This window comes from Myotis nattereri, assembly GCF_964212035.1.
Source record: "Myotis nattereri genome assembly, chromosome: 9".
Classification (NCBI taxonomy): domain Eukaryota; kingdom Metazoa; phylum Chordata; class Mammalia; order Chiroptera; family Vespertilionidae; genus Myotis; species Myotis nattereri.
The window spans coordinates 44,140,612-44,161,620 of NC_138084.1; the positions used below are offsets into that span (position 1 = coordinate 44,140,612).

General features: G+C 41.7%; 2 protein-coding genes across 2 annotated transcripts in view; both read right to left on the minus strand.

Moving 5' to 3' along the window:
* Positions 1 to 6,304, minus strand: part of P4HA3 (prolyl 4-hydroxylase subunit alpha 3) — a 35,354-nt gene extending 29,050 nt beyond the window's left edge. The window contains exon 1 of the mRNA XM_081098722.1: positions 6,077 to 6,304. Within this exon, the coding sequence (XP_080954848.1) occupies positions 6,077 to 6,276 (200 nt within the window). The 5' untranslated portion in view covers positions 6,277 to 6,304. The remainder of the gene's footprint in view (positions 1 to 6,076) is intronic.
* A 12,991-nt stretch (positions 6,305 to 19,295) lies between these two features.
* Positions 19,296 to 21,009, minus strand: part of PGM2L1 (phosphoglucomutase 2 like 1) — a 38,345-nt gene continuing 36,631 nt past the window's right edge. The window contains exon 14 of the mRNA XM_081098721.1: positions 19,296 to 20,592. Within this exon, the coding sequence (XP_080954847.1) occupies positions 20,490 to 20,592 (103 nt within the window). The 3' untranslated portion in view covers positions 19,296 to 20,489. The remainder of the gene's footprint in view (positions 20,593 to 21,009) is intronic.

Below are 21,009 nucleotides of genomic sequence, written 5' to 3' on the forward strand. Positions count from 1 at the left end.
GTAATATAGACACAAATAATGACATGACAGAAGCAACACCAGACTTCTGAACAAGGCTTAGGGGGAGTATAGAAGGGAGTGATTGATTTGGCCAGAGCAAGTCAGAGAAGATCATCTCTCCTTTCACAAAGGAGGTAATAAACCGAGATTGATGGGGGAATGCAAACATGAGGAAGGGAGGAGGAAGCCTCCTTCCCGATAGGCAGAGGCAGTCCCGAGTATGCAAAGGTACAGAGAGAGAGAGACAGCAGGGGACTTACAAGCAGTTTAGTGGTGCTGGAGCACAGGGGGTATTGGCAGTTGGGCAGATCAGACGGGAGAAGTGAGGAGCACCTCATAGGCCTTGCTGAGGAATTTGGTTTTGACCCTGAGTGCAACTAGGAGCCACCAAAAAGTTTTAAGTGAGAGTGGGATATGTTGACATATAAAAGTCTGTGAAAGGGTGGGGAGGAAGGTTCAGAAGTGGAAGCGACTGGAGGCAGCAAGACCAGTTTGGAGGCCATTTCAAAACTGCAAGCAAGAGACCAGGAGAATCAGAACAATAACAGTGGCATGTAGACACTGATGATGGCTAATGGGGAATGAAGAGGTGATGTTTTCCAGCATGCTTCCATTTGCAGGCAGGGACAGAAGAGTGGGGCCAGAAGTGACCATCTTCCTCGTTAATTTCTCTCCTCAGATATCCTACAGGAGTGTTCATGTAAGCAAAACATGCTGTCTCCTTTTCTGGTCTACTGTGGTCATCCCACTCCTAACAGCGGGATTTATACTATTGAAATGTATAGATTTTAAAAAGGCAGACTTAAGAGCTCTAGTCCTGCCCTCAAAGAATTTCCCCTTGTTTTAAAATCATTAATTTCCAAGAAATATAATAACAACAAAGGAAGTAAAAGAAAAGAGTGTTATCAAAGCGAAAAGGATATGGATTTACGTGAATGTGTACAAGAGCACGTGAGAATACAGGAGTTCTTGGGCAAGAGTGGGGACTTCCATGAGCAGAAAGGGATGAAAGTGAAGAATAGAGATGGTGGTTGGGTGGGAGGATTTCAATACCTTCAAGCAGAGTCTGACCCAAAGACTTCTCAAGGGTGGTTCCTGCAACTATCAAACAGAGCTTGAAAATAGAAGATGACTTGCTTCACGGTGCTTCCAGGGAGCCAAATATTCAATTCAAGCATAAACTGAGGAAGGAGAATCAGGACCTGGGTGCCCCAGGGAGGGAATGGGAAGCCTGTCAAATACCAGGGTGTCTCTGGTCCCCAAGCAGGGCTGTTAGAGAGCGGTTATCCTAGGGCAGTGATGGCGAACCTTTTGGGCTCGGCGTGTCAGCATTTTGAAAAACCCTAACTTAACTCTGGTGCCGTGTCACATATAGAAATTTTTTGATATTTGCAACCATAGTAAAATAAAGATTTATATTTTTGATATTATTTTATATATTTAAATGCCATTCAACAAAGAAAAATCAACCAAAAAAATGAGTTTGCATATCATAGGTTCGCCATCACTGTCCTAGGGTTTTGAATATACCAGTCTCAGGGTGTGGTTTTGTTTTGTTTTTTATTACCCATTATTTCCTGCATCAGCTCCATATGGAACTACTTAATGAAAGATATTCCATTGCTCGATGAAAAAACTTCTCAGCAGAGACTTGGGCTGGAGTCCAACCTGAAGAGCAAGCGTCCAGAAACAACTGAGGCTGAACGGGCAGTGATTTTATAAGACGGTCGGACTGGGAGGAGACCTGAGACTTATCCTGGCCCAGCCCCCAACTACCCTTCGGTTTCTTCCTCTATAAAATGACGGAGCTGGCCTAGTCTAGAAGGTCTCTCTTCTAGCGTGACTGTTCTAGTATTTCTTTCCATTTCCTTTTCTGCAACTGAGTAAACAGACTCCTCATCTGGTGCTTGAGGACTGATGTCTAACAGACAACAGAGGAAACGGAGGCACAATGGGAAAGAGGTAAGACAGAGGGGTGTACCAAGCCATCAATCAGATCTAAAGCACGACCTCTTTTTCTCTTCACAGCCCACTTTGCAGGACGGGCTCCATTTATTTAGCACAGGGGTCTGATCTTCCTCGAAGCACATAATTCAGTTCAGCGCTCAGATACATCACTTTTCTGTTACAGAGAGAAAAAACCCCTATCCACTAATATCCGAGGCTGGTTTGGAATCTAAACGTTGGCCCCATGCCCAGCCTCTGAGCAAATAGCTGGTTTTCAGAGACTGAGTAACTGGATGCTGAATTCAAACCTCACGGTTTCCTAAATGGCAAATACTGCTGAGAGTGGAAAAACAGATCCTTTCCTTCAAGAATTTGCACATAAAATGTGCAACCCAACCCCTGCATTAGACGGAGCCTGGACAGATGATCCAACCACAATACATGGGCTATTTCAATTCAATATGTTTCTCCTTTGGAATTTAGAAATGGCTTTGCTTCAGTTCTTCGGAGACATTCAGAATGGTTCATTCTTAGCACAGAAATAACTGCTGCTGGCCCTACTCTTTCAATCTTGGTAGTTTTAAAAAACTGTACCTATAAAAAGAGCTAGGGCTTAATTATATACATATCTATATTATATTTATATATGCAACAAATATATGCTATATTAGTATATAACAATATATACTATAACTAGTATAATTTTTATTCATTAATGTGGGTAGAGAGTAGTTTCAACCTCCCCAAAATTTCATTTTTAAATTTAAAAATTCAGAGAAGAATATCAACTGAGGCCCTTAGAAATAACATCTCAAATCCATGAAATCACCAGATTGGGAGTATAAGAACATGGGCAGGAACCGCCAAAATTCTTGCTTTAGAAAGCAAACATTTCACTAGGTTTTAGAGCACTGATTCGAGAACAGTCAGTCTCAAAAATATCAAATTACACTTTCTGAAATTACATGTCCGTAAGTCACACGAGAAGAGAATCTAGAATTTTTCTGATTCTTTTTTATTATCTGAGCTCTCACAGTCCTAGTTACTGTTTAGAGCCAAACGTGGGGTCTAGTTTCACTAGTCAGTCTTAACAATCGTGAAGACCTAACATTTATTACATCCCAAGCACAATGATAAATACCTTTATATGGTATTTAATCCCTCCAACAACCCTACGGGGGTAGGTACTCTCACTGCCATTATTTTACAGATTAAAAAGCTAATGCTTAAAGAGGTAAAGAAACTCGCCCAAAGTCAGAGCCAAGGATTCAAATAGAGGTCTATTAAATTGCTGAATCCAGACTCCTAACCATTATGTACTCTGGCTGCTCATAAACCTCAGGTCTGGGTCCTGTCATATCAGATAAGCAAGCAGGAGAACATCACAGCATAATGGGAGGAGAATCAAAAGAGCTGTGTTCTAGTCCTGGATTTGCTACCGACTGCATTTATAATCTTGGATAAAGTCCTTCGGTTTTCTCATAGTTTAAATAATGTCTCATTTGTTTAAGAGAGTAATACAAACCTCCTCCAAAGCACTGTGTGTCAGAGAGAATTAAAGGAGAGAAGGTTTGTGCAAAACCTCCCACGGTGACGATGACAATGGTGATCAGACAGTGAAGCCCTGCCCAGATGTTTAATCAACAAGCGCCCTTCTGAGCCTGTTCCCGAGAGGCTGGGCGTGGGCGTCAGAGTTCTGACCCTCATCTCCATCAGGACCACCAAAAAGAGGCGTGAGTGGTAAGAGAGCAAGCACACGGGTAGCCGGGAGCATGCTGGGATCTGAAATCAAAGACAAAAAAGTCTGCTATTTCCCTCAATAAACTTGGGCTTCAGTGAATCTAGACCAACGCTTTTCAACCGGTGTGTCACAAGAATGTTTAAAACATGCACTGCCTGACTAGTCAGGGTCACTGACCTCCTTTCCTCTAGATTGTCAAATTAAAAAAGGACAACAGACAACACAACAATAACCATCTGGTGTGAATGAATCAAAATTAGACCTATTTTTTTGTCTGATTGGCAAAAAGTACATTTTTTGGTGTGCCACAGAATTTTAGGAAGTAGTTTATGTGTGCCATGAGGTGAAAAAAGTTGAAAATCACTGATCAAGACTAAGAACAAAATTAAAATATTTTGCTCTGTAAACGTGGGCTTACAGAACATTAGGCAACTATGCTCTTCCAAAGAGTGACAAGAATTATGGAAATCATAATCATTTACTGTTACTATTAATATACACTTACATACATTATACATGTATGTGTGTATCATGCCTAATTGAAACTAACAGTGAATTTAAACATTCATCTAATGCTTACATGCAAACTACACACGTAAGAGCACGTTCCAAATTACATCATCATCCAGTCACCATTGAGGAACAAACAAGATCTGCCACATACACTTCCACACACAAATTGATTCTCTTGTCCGTGGCTCTCCCACACAGCCCTGGTGTTCCACACACCTTCTTCCCATGTGCCCCAGAATGGGTATTACCATGACAAACACCCACTCACAACTTTATAAGCAGTACATTTCAGACAGCCTTCTGTTGTCTCAGCTCAGCAGAGGGGCCCATCCCAGAAGCACAGTATTAATATATTCAGATAACAATGTGTTTACACCACCATTTCTCACACTGCGGGCTTCTCCATGCCCCAAGCAGAGAAGGCACAGCACATGCTCACACATGTGGTGTCAGATACAATCATTGATCTTTCGTAGCTTGACACTGACAGAGTCAGTATGTGATGACAGTGTCCCAGTGTTCCAAGTCTACAGCGTTTTATCCCACAGTGTGTCGCACTAGCGCTTGTTGATTATATAGCAAAACAGTATTGGCTGAGTATCTGCTTGTGTGCGCTACACCCAGCAACCTTCCTAATGCCGAGACCCTTTAATACAGTTCTTCATGTTGTGGTGACCCCCAATTTCATTGTTACAAATTGAACATAGTTAAAGCATAGTGATTAATCACAAAAACAATATGTAATTATATGTGTGTTTTCCGATGATCTTAGGCAACCCCTGTGAAAGGATTGTTCGACCCCCAAAGGGGGGGTTGAGAACCGCTGCTCTAGCATCAAGAATGGTTTTACCCAGTATTTTTTTTAATCTTTCTTGTTGAAAGTATTACATATATTCCTTTTTCCCCCCATGGACCCCTTCTAGCCCCCGCCTGCCCCCGCCCCAGCCTTCACCACCCTATTGTCTGTGTACCCAGTATTTTCTTGGTGTCAGCCACTTTCATACACATATAACACTTCAGTTATCATTTATTTAGAATTTAGAGAGCTCTTCCTGGGGTGAAGAGAAGGGAGAGCTGAAAGCAAAGGAGACGTGGGCATCTCTGACTCACAATCCTGATGCTACAGACTCCAAGCTCCTTGAGTCTTGGGTCTTGTTCACCATTTTATCCCCAGTGTCTGGAACAGTGCTTGGCACTCAAACACACGTGTTGAAGACATTGGTGAAAGTGAAGCACATTCACATAGTGACTTGCACGATCACTAGTGCATACTCTGCATCGTTCCCACGGGGATGGTATCCATAGTGCCATGTGCATCCAGTTCCACTGACATGAGCGTCTCCCACGTGGTCACAGAATGTCACCTGACTCATAAGGAACACCAATGACCCCGGCACATGGTCAACACACCTATGGCTGCAGCATCACACAGTCTCCTCCCCATGGCCTTCTGGCAGCGTCTGGGCATCTCTGTGACACCGAGCCTGGGGCCCACACCTTGGACACTGTCCTGCGAGGTCCTCCTTGGCCTCAGAGGCACTCCGCCACACCTTCCCACATCTGTCTCTGTGTGACGCTGGACTGGAGGGCGCTGTGTGTGTGTGTGTGTGAGGCCACACCGTGTGACACAGCGTCTCCGGGGTCACCCTCAGCCTCAGTTTCCCCATCACCCCATGCCACACTGTCTCGCCTGGGGTCGCACACAGGGTGACAATGCATCTGGGGAGTCACACCCCCCGCGGCTCAGTCTCACGGGGGCGTGACGCCGGGTCTGCAGTCCCACGCGGGGCGGCAGTGAGTCCCAGCGCCACCCCCAGCCTGGAGCACGTGTCTCAGTCCCGGCCTCCGACTCGGTCCCCCCACTCGGCCGCTCACCTGGTCAGGTCCCGCAGCCGCGCCTCCTCCCCGCGCAGGTAGCGCCTCAGCAGCCCCAGCAGGCGGCGCTCGGGGGCCAGGGCGCGCGCCACGCTGGTCAGCGCCGAGAAGGTGTCCCCGCGCGCCGCGGCCCCCGCCGGCGCCCCCGCCCGCAGCGCCAGCACCGCCAGCAGCGCCGCCAGCCGCGCCACGGAGCCCATCGCCGGCGCCCGCACGCGTCCCCGCGGACGTCCCGCCCGAGACGCCCCGCCGCCCGGAGCTCCCGCCCCGCCCGCCCCTCGGCCCCGCCCCGCCCCGCCCGCCCCTCCGGTCCTCCCCTGCGCCCGCCTGGCCCCAGCCCCCGACTCCTTTGCTCCGACGCCGCGCTCACTCCCGGGCTCCCACCTCCTGCCCCCGAGCTCCTCTCGCTGCGCGGGGGCTGCCTGCACCCCAGGGGCCGCCCGCCTTCCACCGAGCACAGCCCCGGGCAGGTGTTTTCGCTGTGCCCCTTCCACACGCGGGGAAACTGAGGCTGGGGTGGGGTGAGCCATGAATTAATCGGGCTATGGCTGTACACAGCCATCCTAGAAACATTCACACACTCCACCGCCACCGCCAGATCAGGGTATGGAAATACAGAAACACCACTGGATTCTGATGGGGAAATTCGGAGAGTAAATGATGTGTTACCGGAATTGCGAGTAAAGAGCTGTGAGAGGACAGAGGAGAGGAGAACATCTCGCAAAGGACTGGGCAGCTGAGCCCTCTTAAGGGATGAGTAGAATTTTTGACCCGAGGTGAAGCCGGTAAAGGCCATTAGGGTCAGTGCCCCGCGAATCTAGGACCTACAGAACCTAAATCTCAAAGGTCCTGGGTCCCTGCTCCACACAACATACCCGTGGTCCCTTAAGCAAACACAAATATTGCCATTCGTACCTGTATATCCTACTAGGCTACTTCTTTTCCCTTCTTTCCCAGGCACCGTTCATTTATTCGTTTAACAAATATAGGATGTCCAAAAAGTGTACACACACACTTTGGATAATTATAAAGGCATGTTTAATAAAATATGGTTTATTTTCACAATTGAGCTATCAGCTGTTAAAGTGTGTATACATTTTGGGGGGGAATATCCTGTATTTAGCACCTCTGTCATTGTGCTGAGGACACAGAGAAATAGCAACCAACCCTGGACTCACAGTGGGAGACGGGGATGTAGACAAATAACCACAATAAAGCGCTGTCAGGATAGCTGAGGGCTGTGCAATGAGCAATGGCAACTCTGAGGAGGGAGCTCGTCCCATGTCTAGGTTTTCCTGGTTCATATGCTGAGTAATTTTGGATTAAGTACTAGACGTTTCAAATATTGTAAGTATCTAGATCTTGTTTAAATTTTATGGAGAATGGTAATATTTTTATTTTAGCATGCAGTTGACTCAGTTGGATTCAGAAACCCTAACCTGCCTTCTGTGGTTGTGATTCCAATGTCAGTTCAGTCTTTAAAGCTTCTCAATGCTATACAGATCCATCCCAGTTGTGCACCAGCCAGTGGCCAACCTTGGATCTGGACAGGGGTCTACCCCATATCTCAGCACGAAAATGTATTATATGCTTTTTAGCATCAGATCCATGCATACACAGCTCAGGAGTGAGGCCAGGAATTATGGGGTTGCTCTCCTGAATTTATTTCCTCTCTGTGATCTCTCTGATATTTTCCAATCCTCTCCAACTCCCATTTTTGGTCCTCTTGCCCAAAACCCGAGGCTTCAGTTATTCTACTCTGCTGTGTATTTCTCATGATTGCATGCATCTAGGGCCAAGTGGCAGGAAAACAGAGGGAGAAAAAAATCAGTGGGTGTTTGCCCTCCTCACCTCTGATCCCCTCCCCTCCCCCCCAAGTTGGGATTGCTGAAAGCAAAACTTACAGCATTACTGGTATTTGATATGGTTTCAATGTAGTAAATGTAATACATAAGATAACTCATAGACCCTCACTACCACCATTGCCTGGGGGAAAGGTGCAAGAGAACAGCGGACAAAGACAGGAAAACATGGTATGTCCCTCCACCTCATGTGAAGAGTCCTCTTTCCGTCTCCCTGAGCCAGAGCTAGAGGCCTTCTCGAGTAGGATTCCCAATCCTCACCTTGGGGTTGGGACCACTGAGGAACGAAAAGGGGAAAGTCCCCGCCAACTCAGTGGTGCTTAAATTCTGGTCTTTCCCCAGTCTCCCTGCTATCATTTACTTTTGAGACTACTTAAATGCCTGCTCCATGCATTCTGCCCAAGTTTTATAGCTTCATTCAGTGGGTAAGATATTTCCCCACAATTCGAACTTCCTACATTATGGTATTTTAATTCTGCATCAGAGAGGAATTTTTGAAGTCACTCTAAGTAACAACAGGATTCCAAGTTTAACTAAAACCTAACTAAAATGTAACTAAATTATGCTATAAGTGCAAATAATTATGTGACAATAGAATAGATATTTTTCAAACATGGCTAAGTTTCTGAGGGCTCAATGTATGTTCCTGTTTGGTATTTAGCAGTGTTTTTTCACCTGTATTATTAGACAATCACTATTTCTGAATACTATATTATTATTATATATGGTATAATAACTTTGAATAAATGTTACTATCATTAGGCTTTTCATGCAAAAATGAAAAGGAAATATAAGTAGAAATAATAAGGGTCAAGAAAAAGAAATTTTCAAATAAATATAAAGGCCGGAAAGAAGAAAGGCTTTTCCAGAAATAGTGAGCATCCTTGGCTTCATGTAATGGCAATCTCCCTGCTCACTCCACAACAGCCAGGCTGGAGTTTGGCCTTTTCATTTCCTTGCCTGCCAAGCTCTTTCCTGATTCGTGTGTAATTTCTGACTAACTCCTACTCATCCTTTGAGTCATTTCCTCGAGGATCTTTTATTTGTCTGCAGACTAGGTTTGAATCCCCACATTATTTAAAACACCTCCTATATTTTCTCTTGGTAGCATTTATTACAGTTATAATTACTTTTTTTCTATAATTGATGGATAACTGCTCCACTAGATCACAAGTGTTATGTAGACAGGACTGCCTGGCAACAGTAAGTACTGTTGGGATTGTCATTATTAAAAAATAGAATAATGGCCCAGCCAGCATAGCTCAGTGGTTGAGCATTGACCTATGAACCAGGAGGTCACGGTTCCATTCCCAGTCAGGGCACATGCCCGGGTTACAGGGTCAATCCCCAGTGTGGAGTGTGCAGGAGGCACCCGATCCATGATTCTCTCTCATCATTGATGTTTCTACCTCTCCCTCTCTGTTCTTCTTTGAAATCAATAAAAAACATATTTAAAAAATAGGATAATGGAGTTGAAAGAGCATTCAAAACTATCCCATGAATCAAGGGTCCTCTATGTGCTTGTCCTTTGCTGAATCTTTCATAGTACCTATCTCCTTTCCCTCAGAATAAGCCTATGAGGGATGCATTTTTCTTCTGCATTTTACTGTTGAGAAATCTGAAGTTAAGTGGTTTGGCTGGAAGGTGGTAAACATTGAACCAGGGTCTCCAGCTCCCCGTTGAGTGCTTTTCCATTGCATCGTTACTTCCGGTTGCTCGTTATCAGTTCCCGGGCCACATTCAAGGAGAGTTTCTGGGGACTCACTTCTGCTCACTTCTCCTCAGTTTCCTCCTCTGTAGATTCAGAAAGGATTCAATCAATGGGTCCATGTTCCTGAAAGTGTGGTCCACAGTCCATCAGCATCAGAATTGGAGGGGAGAGTGGATGCTCTTAGGAAAAATTCAGATCCCATAGCCCCATAGACTCACTGAATCAAAATATAGGTAAAGGGGAGACAAGGCCCAGGAATGTGCATTTTACCAGGCTCTTGAGGTGATTCTTCAGCATGCCTACGTTGAGAATACTTAGTTTTTTTTTCCCCAAAGTTCCCTCCAGCTTTGATAGTCTTTGCTTCTGAGACATTAATTTTGGAGGGTATGTCTTTGCATCTCTGTCATATGGTAGAGAGCCTGGAACTCAATATGTTTTTAGTGACTGAATATATTTGAATTTGGAAGACAGATTCAAGTTCTTGCTTTACCAACTGTCATTCCTTGGGAAAATTAGCTCTTTGACCCCTTAGAGTTACCATCTTTAAGATGAAAATAATAATGACAATCCCTATTTTAGCTCCCAACAGTTGATGTGGAATATAAGTTAAATCATGTTTTGAAAGCTCTTGATTCCAATTTGAAGATGATTTCAAGTTGAAGAATCACCGCAGGTATAAAGTGAACACCAACAGGAATTGCTTCAGTCTTTCAAATTCACAGATGGCTCATCTACAGCTCTCTCACGTGAACTGAATAGGGAGCTTATTAAAACACAAAACAAAATAACCACCACTTTTGGAAAACACCGCATGTGAAAATCACATTTCTACTCAAAGTAGGTAGGGTCTTTTCAGCAAAAAAAAAAACCATGGTTTTTTATTAGGAGAAATCTGAGGCATTCCAATATCGCCCCCTGGTGGAACTTAGAAGACAACGCAAATCTACCATTCCTGTCACATATTTTCTGATTGCTTCGCTGAGAGATTATCAATGTATCTGTTCTCCACCTGGACTAGGAGCTTTTTGCGGAGGTTCTTTTTGTCTCCAGAGCCTAGCAGTTATTTGTGCCTGCATTCATCGACCGCTAGTGAGCATCCGTGGTGCTGGGGGCTGTGCTTGGCACCTACGGACACAGCAGAGGAACCAGATGGTCCCTGACCTTAGAACCCTTAAGTCTAGTAGTGGAGACAGACAGATAAGTACCCAGTAACAACAGTTATGCATGCCACGTAGGAGGAGGTGCAGGGAACTATGGAAGCCACTTTCTTTGGGCAAAACCCAATGATCAGTTTTGAGAAAAAGACTGGCAAAAATGAGGCATAAAATACAAACAGGAGCCAAATGGAGTTTGGATTTTAGTCCAAGGCCAATGCAAAGCAACTGAACAGTTTTAAGCAGAGGAATGATGCGGTTAGATTTTTGTTCTTTAAAAATCGTTCTGACTATGGGTAGAACCGAGTGGAGGAAGCAAGACCAGAGTTAGAAAGGCCAGTTAGGAAGCTGCTGCATCGTCCAGGTGATGAATAAATGTTTGGTTAGGCGTGGTACACAGGGAGGTTAAAATGTCTCAGTAAAGTTCCATGTCTTTTCCTGGGTGAGGTGTAAAAGTGTTTTATTTTTTATATCTTATTACATTACACAAATCCTGCCCTTGCTCCATGCCCACAGGGGAATAAACCCCTTCTACCTCCTCTCCACGCCAGCTTTCCTAAGTTAGCCTCAGGTCAGTCCTACCCACCCCCTTCAGTTTATCCTAGGACCTCGCTGCAGCCCAAGTCTGGCCCGAAGCCCACTAGCCAGACTCAAGCACTCCTGCTTCCCAGTCTTCACTCATATATTTCCTTCGCTTTGAGTTGACTTCATATACCATGTATGTCCTCTTCCCTTTGTTTACTCACAGCCTACTTACCTTTCAAAAATTAGGTCTAGCCCTAACCAGTTTGGCTCAGTGCATAGAGCGTCGGCCTGCAGACTGAAGGGATTCCTGTCAAGGGCATGTACCTGGGTTGCGGGCACATCCCCAGTAGGAGATGTGCAGCAGGCAGCTGATCGATGTTTCTCTCTCATCGATGTTTCTAACTCTCTATTCCTCTCCCTTCCTCTCTGTAAAAGGATCAATAATATATATATATATATATATATATATATATATATATATATATATTTTAAATATATTTTATTGATTTTTTACAGAGAGGAAGGGAGAGAGATAGAGAGTTAGAAACATCGATGAGAGAGAAACATCGATCAGCTGCCTCCTGCACATCTCCCACTGGGGATGTGCCCGCAACCCAGGTACATGTCCTTGACCGGAATCGAACCCGGGACCCTTCAGTCCGCAGGCCGAAGCTCTATCCACCGAGCCAAACCGGTTTCGGCTAAAATATATTTTTTTAAAAATTAGCTCTAATTCTAATTCAGTTCACTTCAGTTGAACCTTTCCCCCCTGAGGCCTTATTCTCTGCTTGGCTGGGTTTTGGGCACCAGGGGTACTGCACGGAGCCAGCCAATTCCAGCCCTCGGAGCTCACAATTGATGGCAGAGTCCAACACACAAACAGAGCATTTCCTCACGGCTCATAGCGGGGGAAGTGCTGTGACAGGTCGGCGAAGGGAGCGAGGGCAGCAGAGTGTGAGGACTCTTGCCCTGCTTGGTTGGTGGGGTGGGGGTAGGGAGACAGGCAGGAAAGGCTTTTTGGAAGGGATGGTGCTTGAGTTGAGGGTTAAAGGAGGAGCTATTTGCAAAGTGAAGAGGTGGCAAGGCTGCAGGCTGGGCCCCTCCCTGCCACGTCTGTTGTGCCAGGTAGAAATCCCACCTTTCACTGCTCTGGGCTGGTGCCTGCGTATCTAGAGCACATGTTATTTCTGGACCCAGCTCTTTGAAAACTGTCCATGGGGTGATCAGGAAGGTGAAGGGGACCAAAAACGGGCCATACAAGGACAGTAGCTGAATTATGCATATTTAGCCTAAGGGGACACTTTTTTTGGGTGAAAGGAAATGAACTTTTGTATAACAGTGAGTTTCCAAGTGTAACCAAAGGGCAGAAGCTACTGGAGGCAGATTTCAGCTGAACACAAGAAAGAACTCTCTATTGGTCTTTCTTTAAAAGAGTAACTCGTCTTGGCAGGTTGTCACTAGAGAGGCTCAAATATAACTCCATTTGGTGGCATATTATAGAAAATTATTGGAGTTGGACAAGATGACCTTTAAGCTTCTTTCCAGGGCTGGATTTTCTCATACCACCTCCCCCACGCTCACCATCATCTCTCAGAGACCTTCTGCTTAAACCTTTTCGTGACCTTCATCACCTGCTGATTCAAGACCATGCTTTCTAGCGTAGCACACAGGAACCTCCCTCTCCCACATCTCCACTCACATCCCTACCCAAAACGAACAATAGCAAACCACTTCACGGTGCTCTGCACACTCATGCTGCACTCTTTGCTGACGATGCCCTCCCCTCTTCCTTTGCCTGGGCTTTTATTCTCTGGTACTTTCTCCAACACTGTTCCGGCACTGCAGTGGATGTTTGTCACCTCCTGTACGCACCTTAATTTCCAACTGGTATATTCATTCTGTGTTTTGATGCAAGGGTAACTGCAGGGGCCTGCCTCCCACTACCATTTGGAAGGAAGTTGAGGGAGTCAAATACTTCCCGATCAGTTTCTAGTTCCAGCTGGGAGGCAGGCAGGTGACAACAGACCGGCCAACTGGGCCTTCCCTCCAGGTGTTTTGAATACAAAGATGATCTGTCTGGTGGTACAGGGGCAGGTAGAAAGGTGTCCTGAACAGGCTGTTCCAGCAATAACATGGTTGCTGTCTCTCTTTTCCTATCCCTGATACCTATGCATTTCTAGGCCAATTAATATTTAGAAAATGAATGAACGAATAAGTACAGGGGTAAAGGTCAAAGACTAAATTTAAAGCAAATTACATGCACGACTGGAACATTTAATGATCAGAACCAGAGGTAAAGAAAGGGAAATAAAGACAAATGATCCTACCACTAAAAGAAATGAGGAAGAATGGTAAATTTTATTGTAATTTAAACATAACTCCAACATAACTCCATTTATATACACACCAACTCTTCTCCACTGGGGATGACAACAGTTCTATTATTTTAGGCTGAGTTAGCTTCCTGGTCCCTGTTTAGATGGGCCTCAGGCCAGTGGCCTTGCCCTTACCCTTAGAGATTGTTAAAGAACTTGTCAAATAGCACACATCCAGGAGAATTGAAAGATGACTTGGAGGCTTCAAGATATGAAGCCACTAAAAAAAGGCTGGAAGAAAATGCTGAACTTTTTGAACTTCATGAATTTCAGCATGAAGTGGGTAGAGATGACCCTGAGGCAACAAGAGGTAGGCCGTGCCTAGATGATACTTTATTGGGTTTACAAATCTTAAAGCTGGTGCTGTCACTACTGCATATTTCTCATCATGTGCAGCTTCTGTGCATGTGCAGAATCAATAATTTAGTGTTTTTCTTCAGCAGGTAGAAACATGAATTCATTCATTCAATAAATATAAGGTGTCCGCCCCCCCCCAAAAATGTACATACACTTTAACAGCTGATAGCTCAATTTTCACTCCGTTTCAGGTTGAACTGATTTGAAATAATAAATGGGTGAAGCTGGACTAAGCTTTGAACAAAGAAAATTTATCCTAAAGTGCCACTACACTTTTTTTATGGGGACCCATAAGAGATAAAGTTTATGGTACAAAACCAGGGATAGTCGATGAATTGAGGGTGCACAAATACTGAACGAAATGATTCTTGATGTTTGCAATTCCATTGCTTGGCATTATCAGCAGTGCCTGTCCAGAACAGTCATCAGTTTGAAAACAGTCATTGACAAAAAGATTATTCATTTCTGTAGATTCGTTTGAATTTTGAAAATGAACTGTATGTTAATAAACACTGACTTTATAATCATTCAAAGTGTGCACACATTTTTTGGGACACCCTGTATTTACTGGGCACCTCCTTTGTGGTAGGCAGTATTGCAGTAGTGAAAAAGCTACACTTATGGAGACCATGGAGACAAATTAATGCTACTTAATTTATTTGTTCACTTGATCATGTGCTATGAACAATATTATATTAGCACATGCTAACAACATGGACAGACAAATGAGGTCAACTGAAGGAAAGAAAGAGAAAAATAAGATGGACAAAACTTTAATATCAGTTCTCTTTTCTGGGACTTCTGATAAACCAATCAAGAAATATTAATTGGATAATGAGCTAGAATATTTATGTAGGCTCAAAGTGGATTCTAGGATGTGTCACACATATTTTAAAAATGTATTCAGTTTGGATAGCAAACTTTATGAACTACACAGTAAGATATAAAAATTACACAGAAATTCATGCTTAAAAAAAGACCTGTTTATTACTGACAACACTTCATTTGGCTAAAACCACAAGAAATCCACAACACGAATGCTTAAAGTGCAAATTCTCAGTATTTAACACCCTGGTGTTTTCTTGGGGGGGGGGGGATGGGAAGATATTGACAGAAACTGTTAAAACAAGGGCATAATTTTGAACTACTGCTACACAGTCAGAAAAATAATTCATTCTTAACTGCACACAATTTATCTGGCATAGTCAATGATGCATACAAAGAGTTTATTTTAGCCCCAAACAAGAAGGCCTCACCATATATAGATGTGGACTCTGGAGTGGCTCTTGTCAGATACATGCTGAATCATAACACTTGAACAAAAATACACCAAATACTACTAAGTTAGTTGTGACTCACTTGGACGGTAGCACTAGCAGGCTCAAAATGGCACTTGTATTCGTGATGTTAAGTCTACATAGACGCTTTCTTAGCCTTCTTGGCCAATACCTTACTGTGAGTGTAAAATACTAGGCATTATACACAATTTCCAAATAAGAATATGCTCTGCTTTTTCCAGAGAAACTGAGTATTTAAGGATGTGTGTGCTTAATAAACATTACTTATACATTTTAGTGGTGAGGATTAATATTTTTATTGTTTATCAAACTATTTGCTTCTTTAAAATAAAATCCCTTAATGACTATTATCACCAATTAAGCACTCTGTAACAGGTACTATATACTAGGTGGTGTGGATATGAGAAATAATAAATGCAGCTGATAGTCAAGAAAGATCGTAGTCAAGGAACGCCAATGAATTAAAGTGGCCAATACCTCTAACTACATTATAAGGTTCGTGGGTCACGTAACTGCTCCCGGCCAGTTTCACCTGTCAGCAGTACTTTCAAAGGGCAGCTACCGAGGGGCAGGAAACATCCTATCGGTGTTCTATGTTTCTATGTCTCACCCCCCCCCCCCCCCCGAGTCAGTGTGTGTACGCCCAGGGATGGGCGGCAACTGGAGGGGGTTTGGAGGAGAAAACGGAGAGGCCACGTGATAAACACGGTGCTCCTTTCTGGCGGCACCAGGTTTGGTGAAGATTGAAGGAGTCGTTTTTATAGCAACACAGTTTTATTATGGAGAACGCAAAACCCGCTTACATTTCTGAGACAGGACATGAACTTCGTGAGTGGTCGGCTACTTCTGACTTTGCTCTCAGACCCCTTCCCTACACATTCTGCTTCAGGGTCGTGCTGATGGAGAAATCTGAGAAGCAAACGTTAGCTAGGTCACTGTGCCCTTGTTCGCTTCACTCATTCTTTATGTTCTCTCTTCTAAGTACATAGTCTTTAATGAATAAAGAGAAAAGCTGGCTTAATGAATATAACAGGATGATGAATATCTTAACCAATGGTCAACACTAACTTTGTCTCCAACTAGAACTCAAGTCATGCTGTGTCCTGAGACAATGACAGATTCTCTTCTTTTTACTTAGACTCCTTATGGCTTATGATAAGGGGCTTTGAGACACAAATATTTAAAAATAATTTCCTCAAATCTTGTGCTTTAGATACCCAAAATACAAGAAAACTGAAAATAATATACTAGATTAATTGACCATTCATTTTGGTTAGTATGACTCTTTCCTCATCAGTTTCTAGAGCAATCTCAGAAAACAAGTGAATTGTAAAAAGCCATTAATAATTTAACATATAGTATCCAGGTAGACCACAAAAAGTTATGAAATAGATTTAAAGTTACTTCTTACAATGTCTTCTCACAATAACAAAATACTCAAAAGTCCATAAACCAACTTAGTTTAAGAATAAGTTTAAAGCATTCTGAAAGATACAGTTAAAGATTTCTTATCAGTGAGGTAACAGGGCAGTAGCATTTCACAGTAACAAAATGTAGGAGGAAAGAGGGAGGTAGAGAAAAAAACAGACATAAAATTAAATTTATCCAAGCAGAATCATGAACAACAGGAAAGATCTGAAGGAAATACCAATAGCAGCAGCTCATAGAACAATTCCTCCATTAAACTCCGTATCTTTGTTGCATCAATTCTAGAAGCAATCTGCTTAAGAAACAGAAGTTCTATTTCCTATATAGAGATATTCCAAAGTGTCCAATCTCTTAGAAACTCTCTGCTAAAGTTACTACATCCAAATAACAATACTGTAAACTTAAAACAAACCCCTCAAATACCCTATAATGCTATACATTCTTCAAGATGAACAAAATTGTGTTCAAGTATCACGTAATTTGCCAGATTAAATTAAAAATAACATCTAAGTAGGTCTTATTCACTGTTCTCATGCATCTACTACTCAACAAATTTATCTTATGAGCTAAATTATTATCGATATGGAGTGAAATTCAAATGTTACTTTCAGTGCTCTTTTTGACATCTTTGTTCCAACCTGAGTTAAAAAAAAAAAAAAAAAGGTTTAGAAAGAACCTATAAAAGCCATTTAGCATATCCTATAATATTTAAATTTTTATTCTCTTAAAAATCAAAATCAAATTGAAGGCTTCATAACAATTTCTGCCCAAGTTTTTAAATCGTAAACTATTCATGTTGTCTTTTTTTTTTTTCATTTTTCTTAAAGACCCTTATTCCCTCCTATTTTATCCTTCCTGGAGATGGAGAACAGTTTGTTATATTCCTTCTTAATTTAAGTTGTTGAATAAAAGACTCAATAACTTGCGATTTACTAAGCTATCTCAACAGCTTTCTCCTCTCCAGAATTAAATGATCTTATTTTTTTTTAAACTTTTTCCTCAGAGGTCTTATTTTCCAATCTATATTTTATTCCTTTTCATTTCTGCTATATCCCCTCCCCAGTTCCCATATGTTCCTAAGAAACAGCCTTCTCTCAGAAACTGATCAGTAAGAGGGGTTCTTTTTCTCAGGCCTTAAAACATGGCCTCGTTAGTGGTCACGAATAAAAGAAAACGAAGGTTCACTACTCATTCATTGTCACAACAAATAAACACAATTAAACAACTGGCCTACAGTCCATTTACTCCCTGTTTTTAGGGTGATAAATTTGCCCTTGACACAAAGCATTTCCTGTGCTACCTATTGACCTTTCTATTGTTTGCTTATTTCTACTGTTTATTCCCAACTTATGTTTTAATCTTGCCCCACTAATTCTTTCCTTTCTCCAGAGTTCTAGAAAATCCCAGTTTTGATCTGCACACTCAGTGAGGATGCATTCATTTCCATGAGATTGTTTATAAAGAAAAAGATAAACAATAGAGAGACCAAAGTTGAGACCTGCTGGTCAGCACTTCTGTCTGACCTGGTTGGCCGGGGCTACCGAATGTATCCTGTTAGGCAAGTGTACACCCACTACGTCCAGCTCATGCTAAATATCACACTCAAGTAAGACTTGAGAATTTGGCTAGAATCAAATAATTTCCTCAATTTATACCCTTTGGGAACACTTGCAAGTTTTTATTAATTTTAACTTTGGATTTTTAATTTTTTGAGATAAGAATCCAAGCTTTAATAACTTTTCACCATGATTAAGATGACTGAAATGTTGCATTACATTAAAGCACTCAAATAAAGCTGTTCTCTTTACGATAGAATGACAATTATAACATGGCTTTAGAGATTGTAAATGGGCTATTGTATCATTTTAGCTCCACTTTGTTCTTCAGTCAATAAAAAACAGACACTGAAACCAAATATACAGATTTTCCATATATATAGCATTGCTCATACCACTTTGTAGAATAGAGGCCATTTCCTAAATTAATATCTACATTCCTAAAAGTGCATAAAGCAAAAAATTCTACACACTTTAGTACGAAGCCATTGAAGACAAACTCATTTAGCAATATGGTGCTCTACATTTAGCTATCTGTCTATTATCTACAGTCATACAAGATCCAGCTATACGAAAGGAAGAAAGGAATAAATTAACAATAGTGGCAATACAATAATTTGAAAATTACACTTGGATTATATAAGTTCAACCAAATGTTAGCCAATAGCTACAACAAACCAAACCACGACTTAGTAAGTATTCTAATCAGTTCAAATTTATGTCATTATTTTTAGGAAATAAATTCTCTAATACCAGTTATCTTCCATAGGCAATTTGTTTAGAAGATTACACCCAAGACCTTGTTATTGCTACCTCTTAACTATGCCACATGTGTTTAAGTATTCTCTGAGCTATATATAACAGGATACACTTTTAAAAAGGATTGAACACAGCTTCTCACTGTCTCTTTAGAAGGCTGCAAAATCAACCAGTGACCTTCCAATTTTTTTTTTCCACATCAGAAAATAGTTACTCTTGTGATAAGAAATTGTATAGAAGCCAGAAAGATGTTAGGATAAACTGGACATTAGTTTGAAAACATGTAGTTTTAGTGTTTCATAATACCTAAAATCTGAATGTTTTATTTACTAGTAAAATTGGTATTACTTCATTTGATAAAGGAATAAATCTATTTATATATTTATAATCCAAATGTTAGACTTTTAAATAAATTGAGCTCTTTTCTCAGTTCAGATCTTTTGCTTGACTCAAAGGCTGTGATAACTAACATTTAATTCTAACATGAAGATGCTTAACTACAGTTACACTGAGCCTGCTTTTATTAATAATTTTATATACATTCATAAGATCTTAAAGTCAGCAAACCTATTTAATATAGAGGGAATGCACCTATACAGTTTGAAAGATTTTCCTGAACTGTCTGAAAATTAATGAATTAAATTATATTCAATGCAGGAACACTGTTTCAATTCAAACCATACCCTGAGAAGGCACTGAGAAATTTGACAAGAACCAAGTTTCTAGGAATATTGCCACTATTGTCTATGTTCAGTAAACGTGGAATTTTAAACACATACAATAAATTTACACTGCACCAGCAGCCCTGAAACAGAAGAGCTGGACACCACATTTGTAACATCTGTTCTAAGCTAGAAATGCTAAATACCCTATCTCACATACTCTAATTTATAAGTCAATACCTATGATGTAACAATGACACTTTTCCACAGTATTCTGAGAGTAGTGCTGTTTTCTTGCCAATTTTGTGAAATAAATTTCTTAACTAACTCGATAATTATACATTTATCTGCCTATTTTTTTAAAATAAAAACACATGCTATACACAATTACAAGAATATGGAACTAAGCTTACTTAATCACACTTTAATAAGAAAACTCACTTTTGCACAGTTTTGTTTCTGTTAAAGGAAGAATGACGTTACTATAATACTTTTAACGTCATGACTTTTGTTCAAGATTATGAAAAATTTGAATGATTTTCTCCAGACTACTTCATATCAAAGTTATACGGTTTGTTTAGTCAGCCAACCAAAAAGAGAAAGACAAAAGGAAAAGGATACTCGGCCGATGAGACAGAGAGGGAATGCTAACACAAGCTGGACACGTGGAGTTCTTGGCTGCCCTGTTCCACACGACAGCGCAAAGTGATGATGTACGGACGTCCACTAAACAGAACGCCAGATCAGCCCGTTTTTACTGGGCTCAAGAAAATTCTCTATCAAAGCTTCAATGAGTTTCTTCAATTCCTCTTCTAGTAAGGCCGTGTCACTGAGGAAAAAAATGAAGAGTTCTGAATTTCTTGAATTTCACAGCCTTAACATTTTAATTGTTATAACATTTTCAGAAGGCATATGCCTGATGGAATGATTAAACAATTGGTAAACAAAAGAGAAATTTACTCATTTAAACTAAAACAAGACCAAGGGTGGGGGTTTAACACACAAGAAATATCACAAACTGAGGTTGACCTGCATTAAGAGGAGACCCTTGGAACATGATACATGGGTGAGTTATAGCACACCTAAAGATTTCTCCTGGGCGAGGCGATTTAATGGCTTAGAACACCAAGACTGGGTATTAAGAGAAATGGCTTCCTGAAACACTTTGAAGAATAACCTGTACAAATACTATGGGATGATACGGCATTGTCTTTCAGGCACCAGAAGGAAGTATCAATATAAGAAT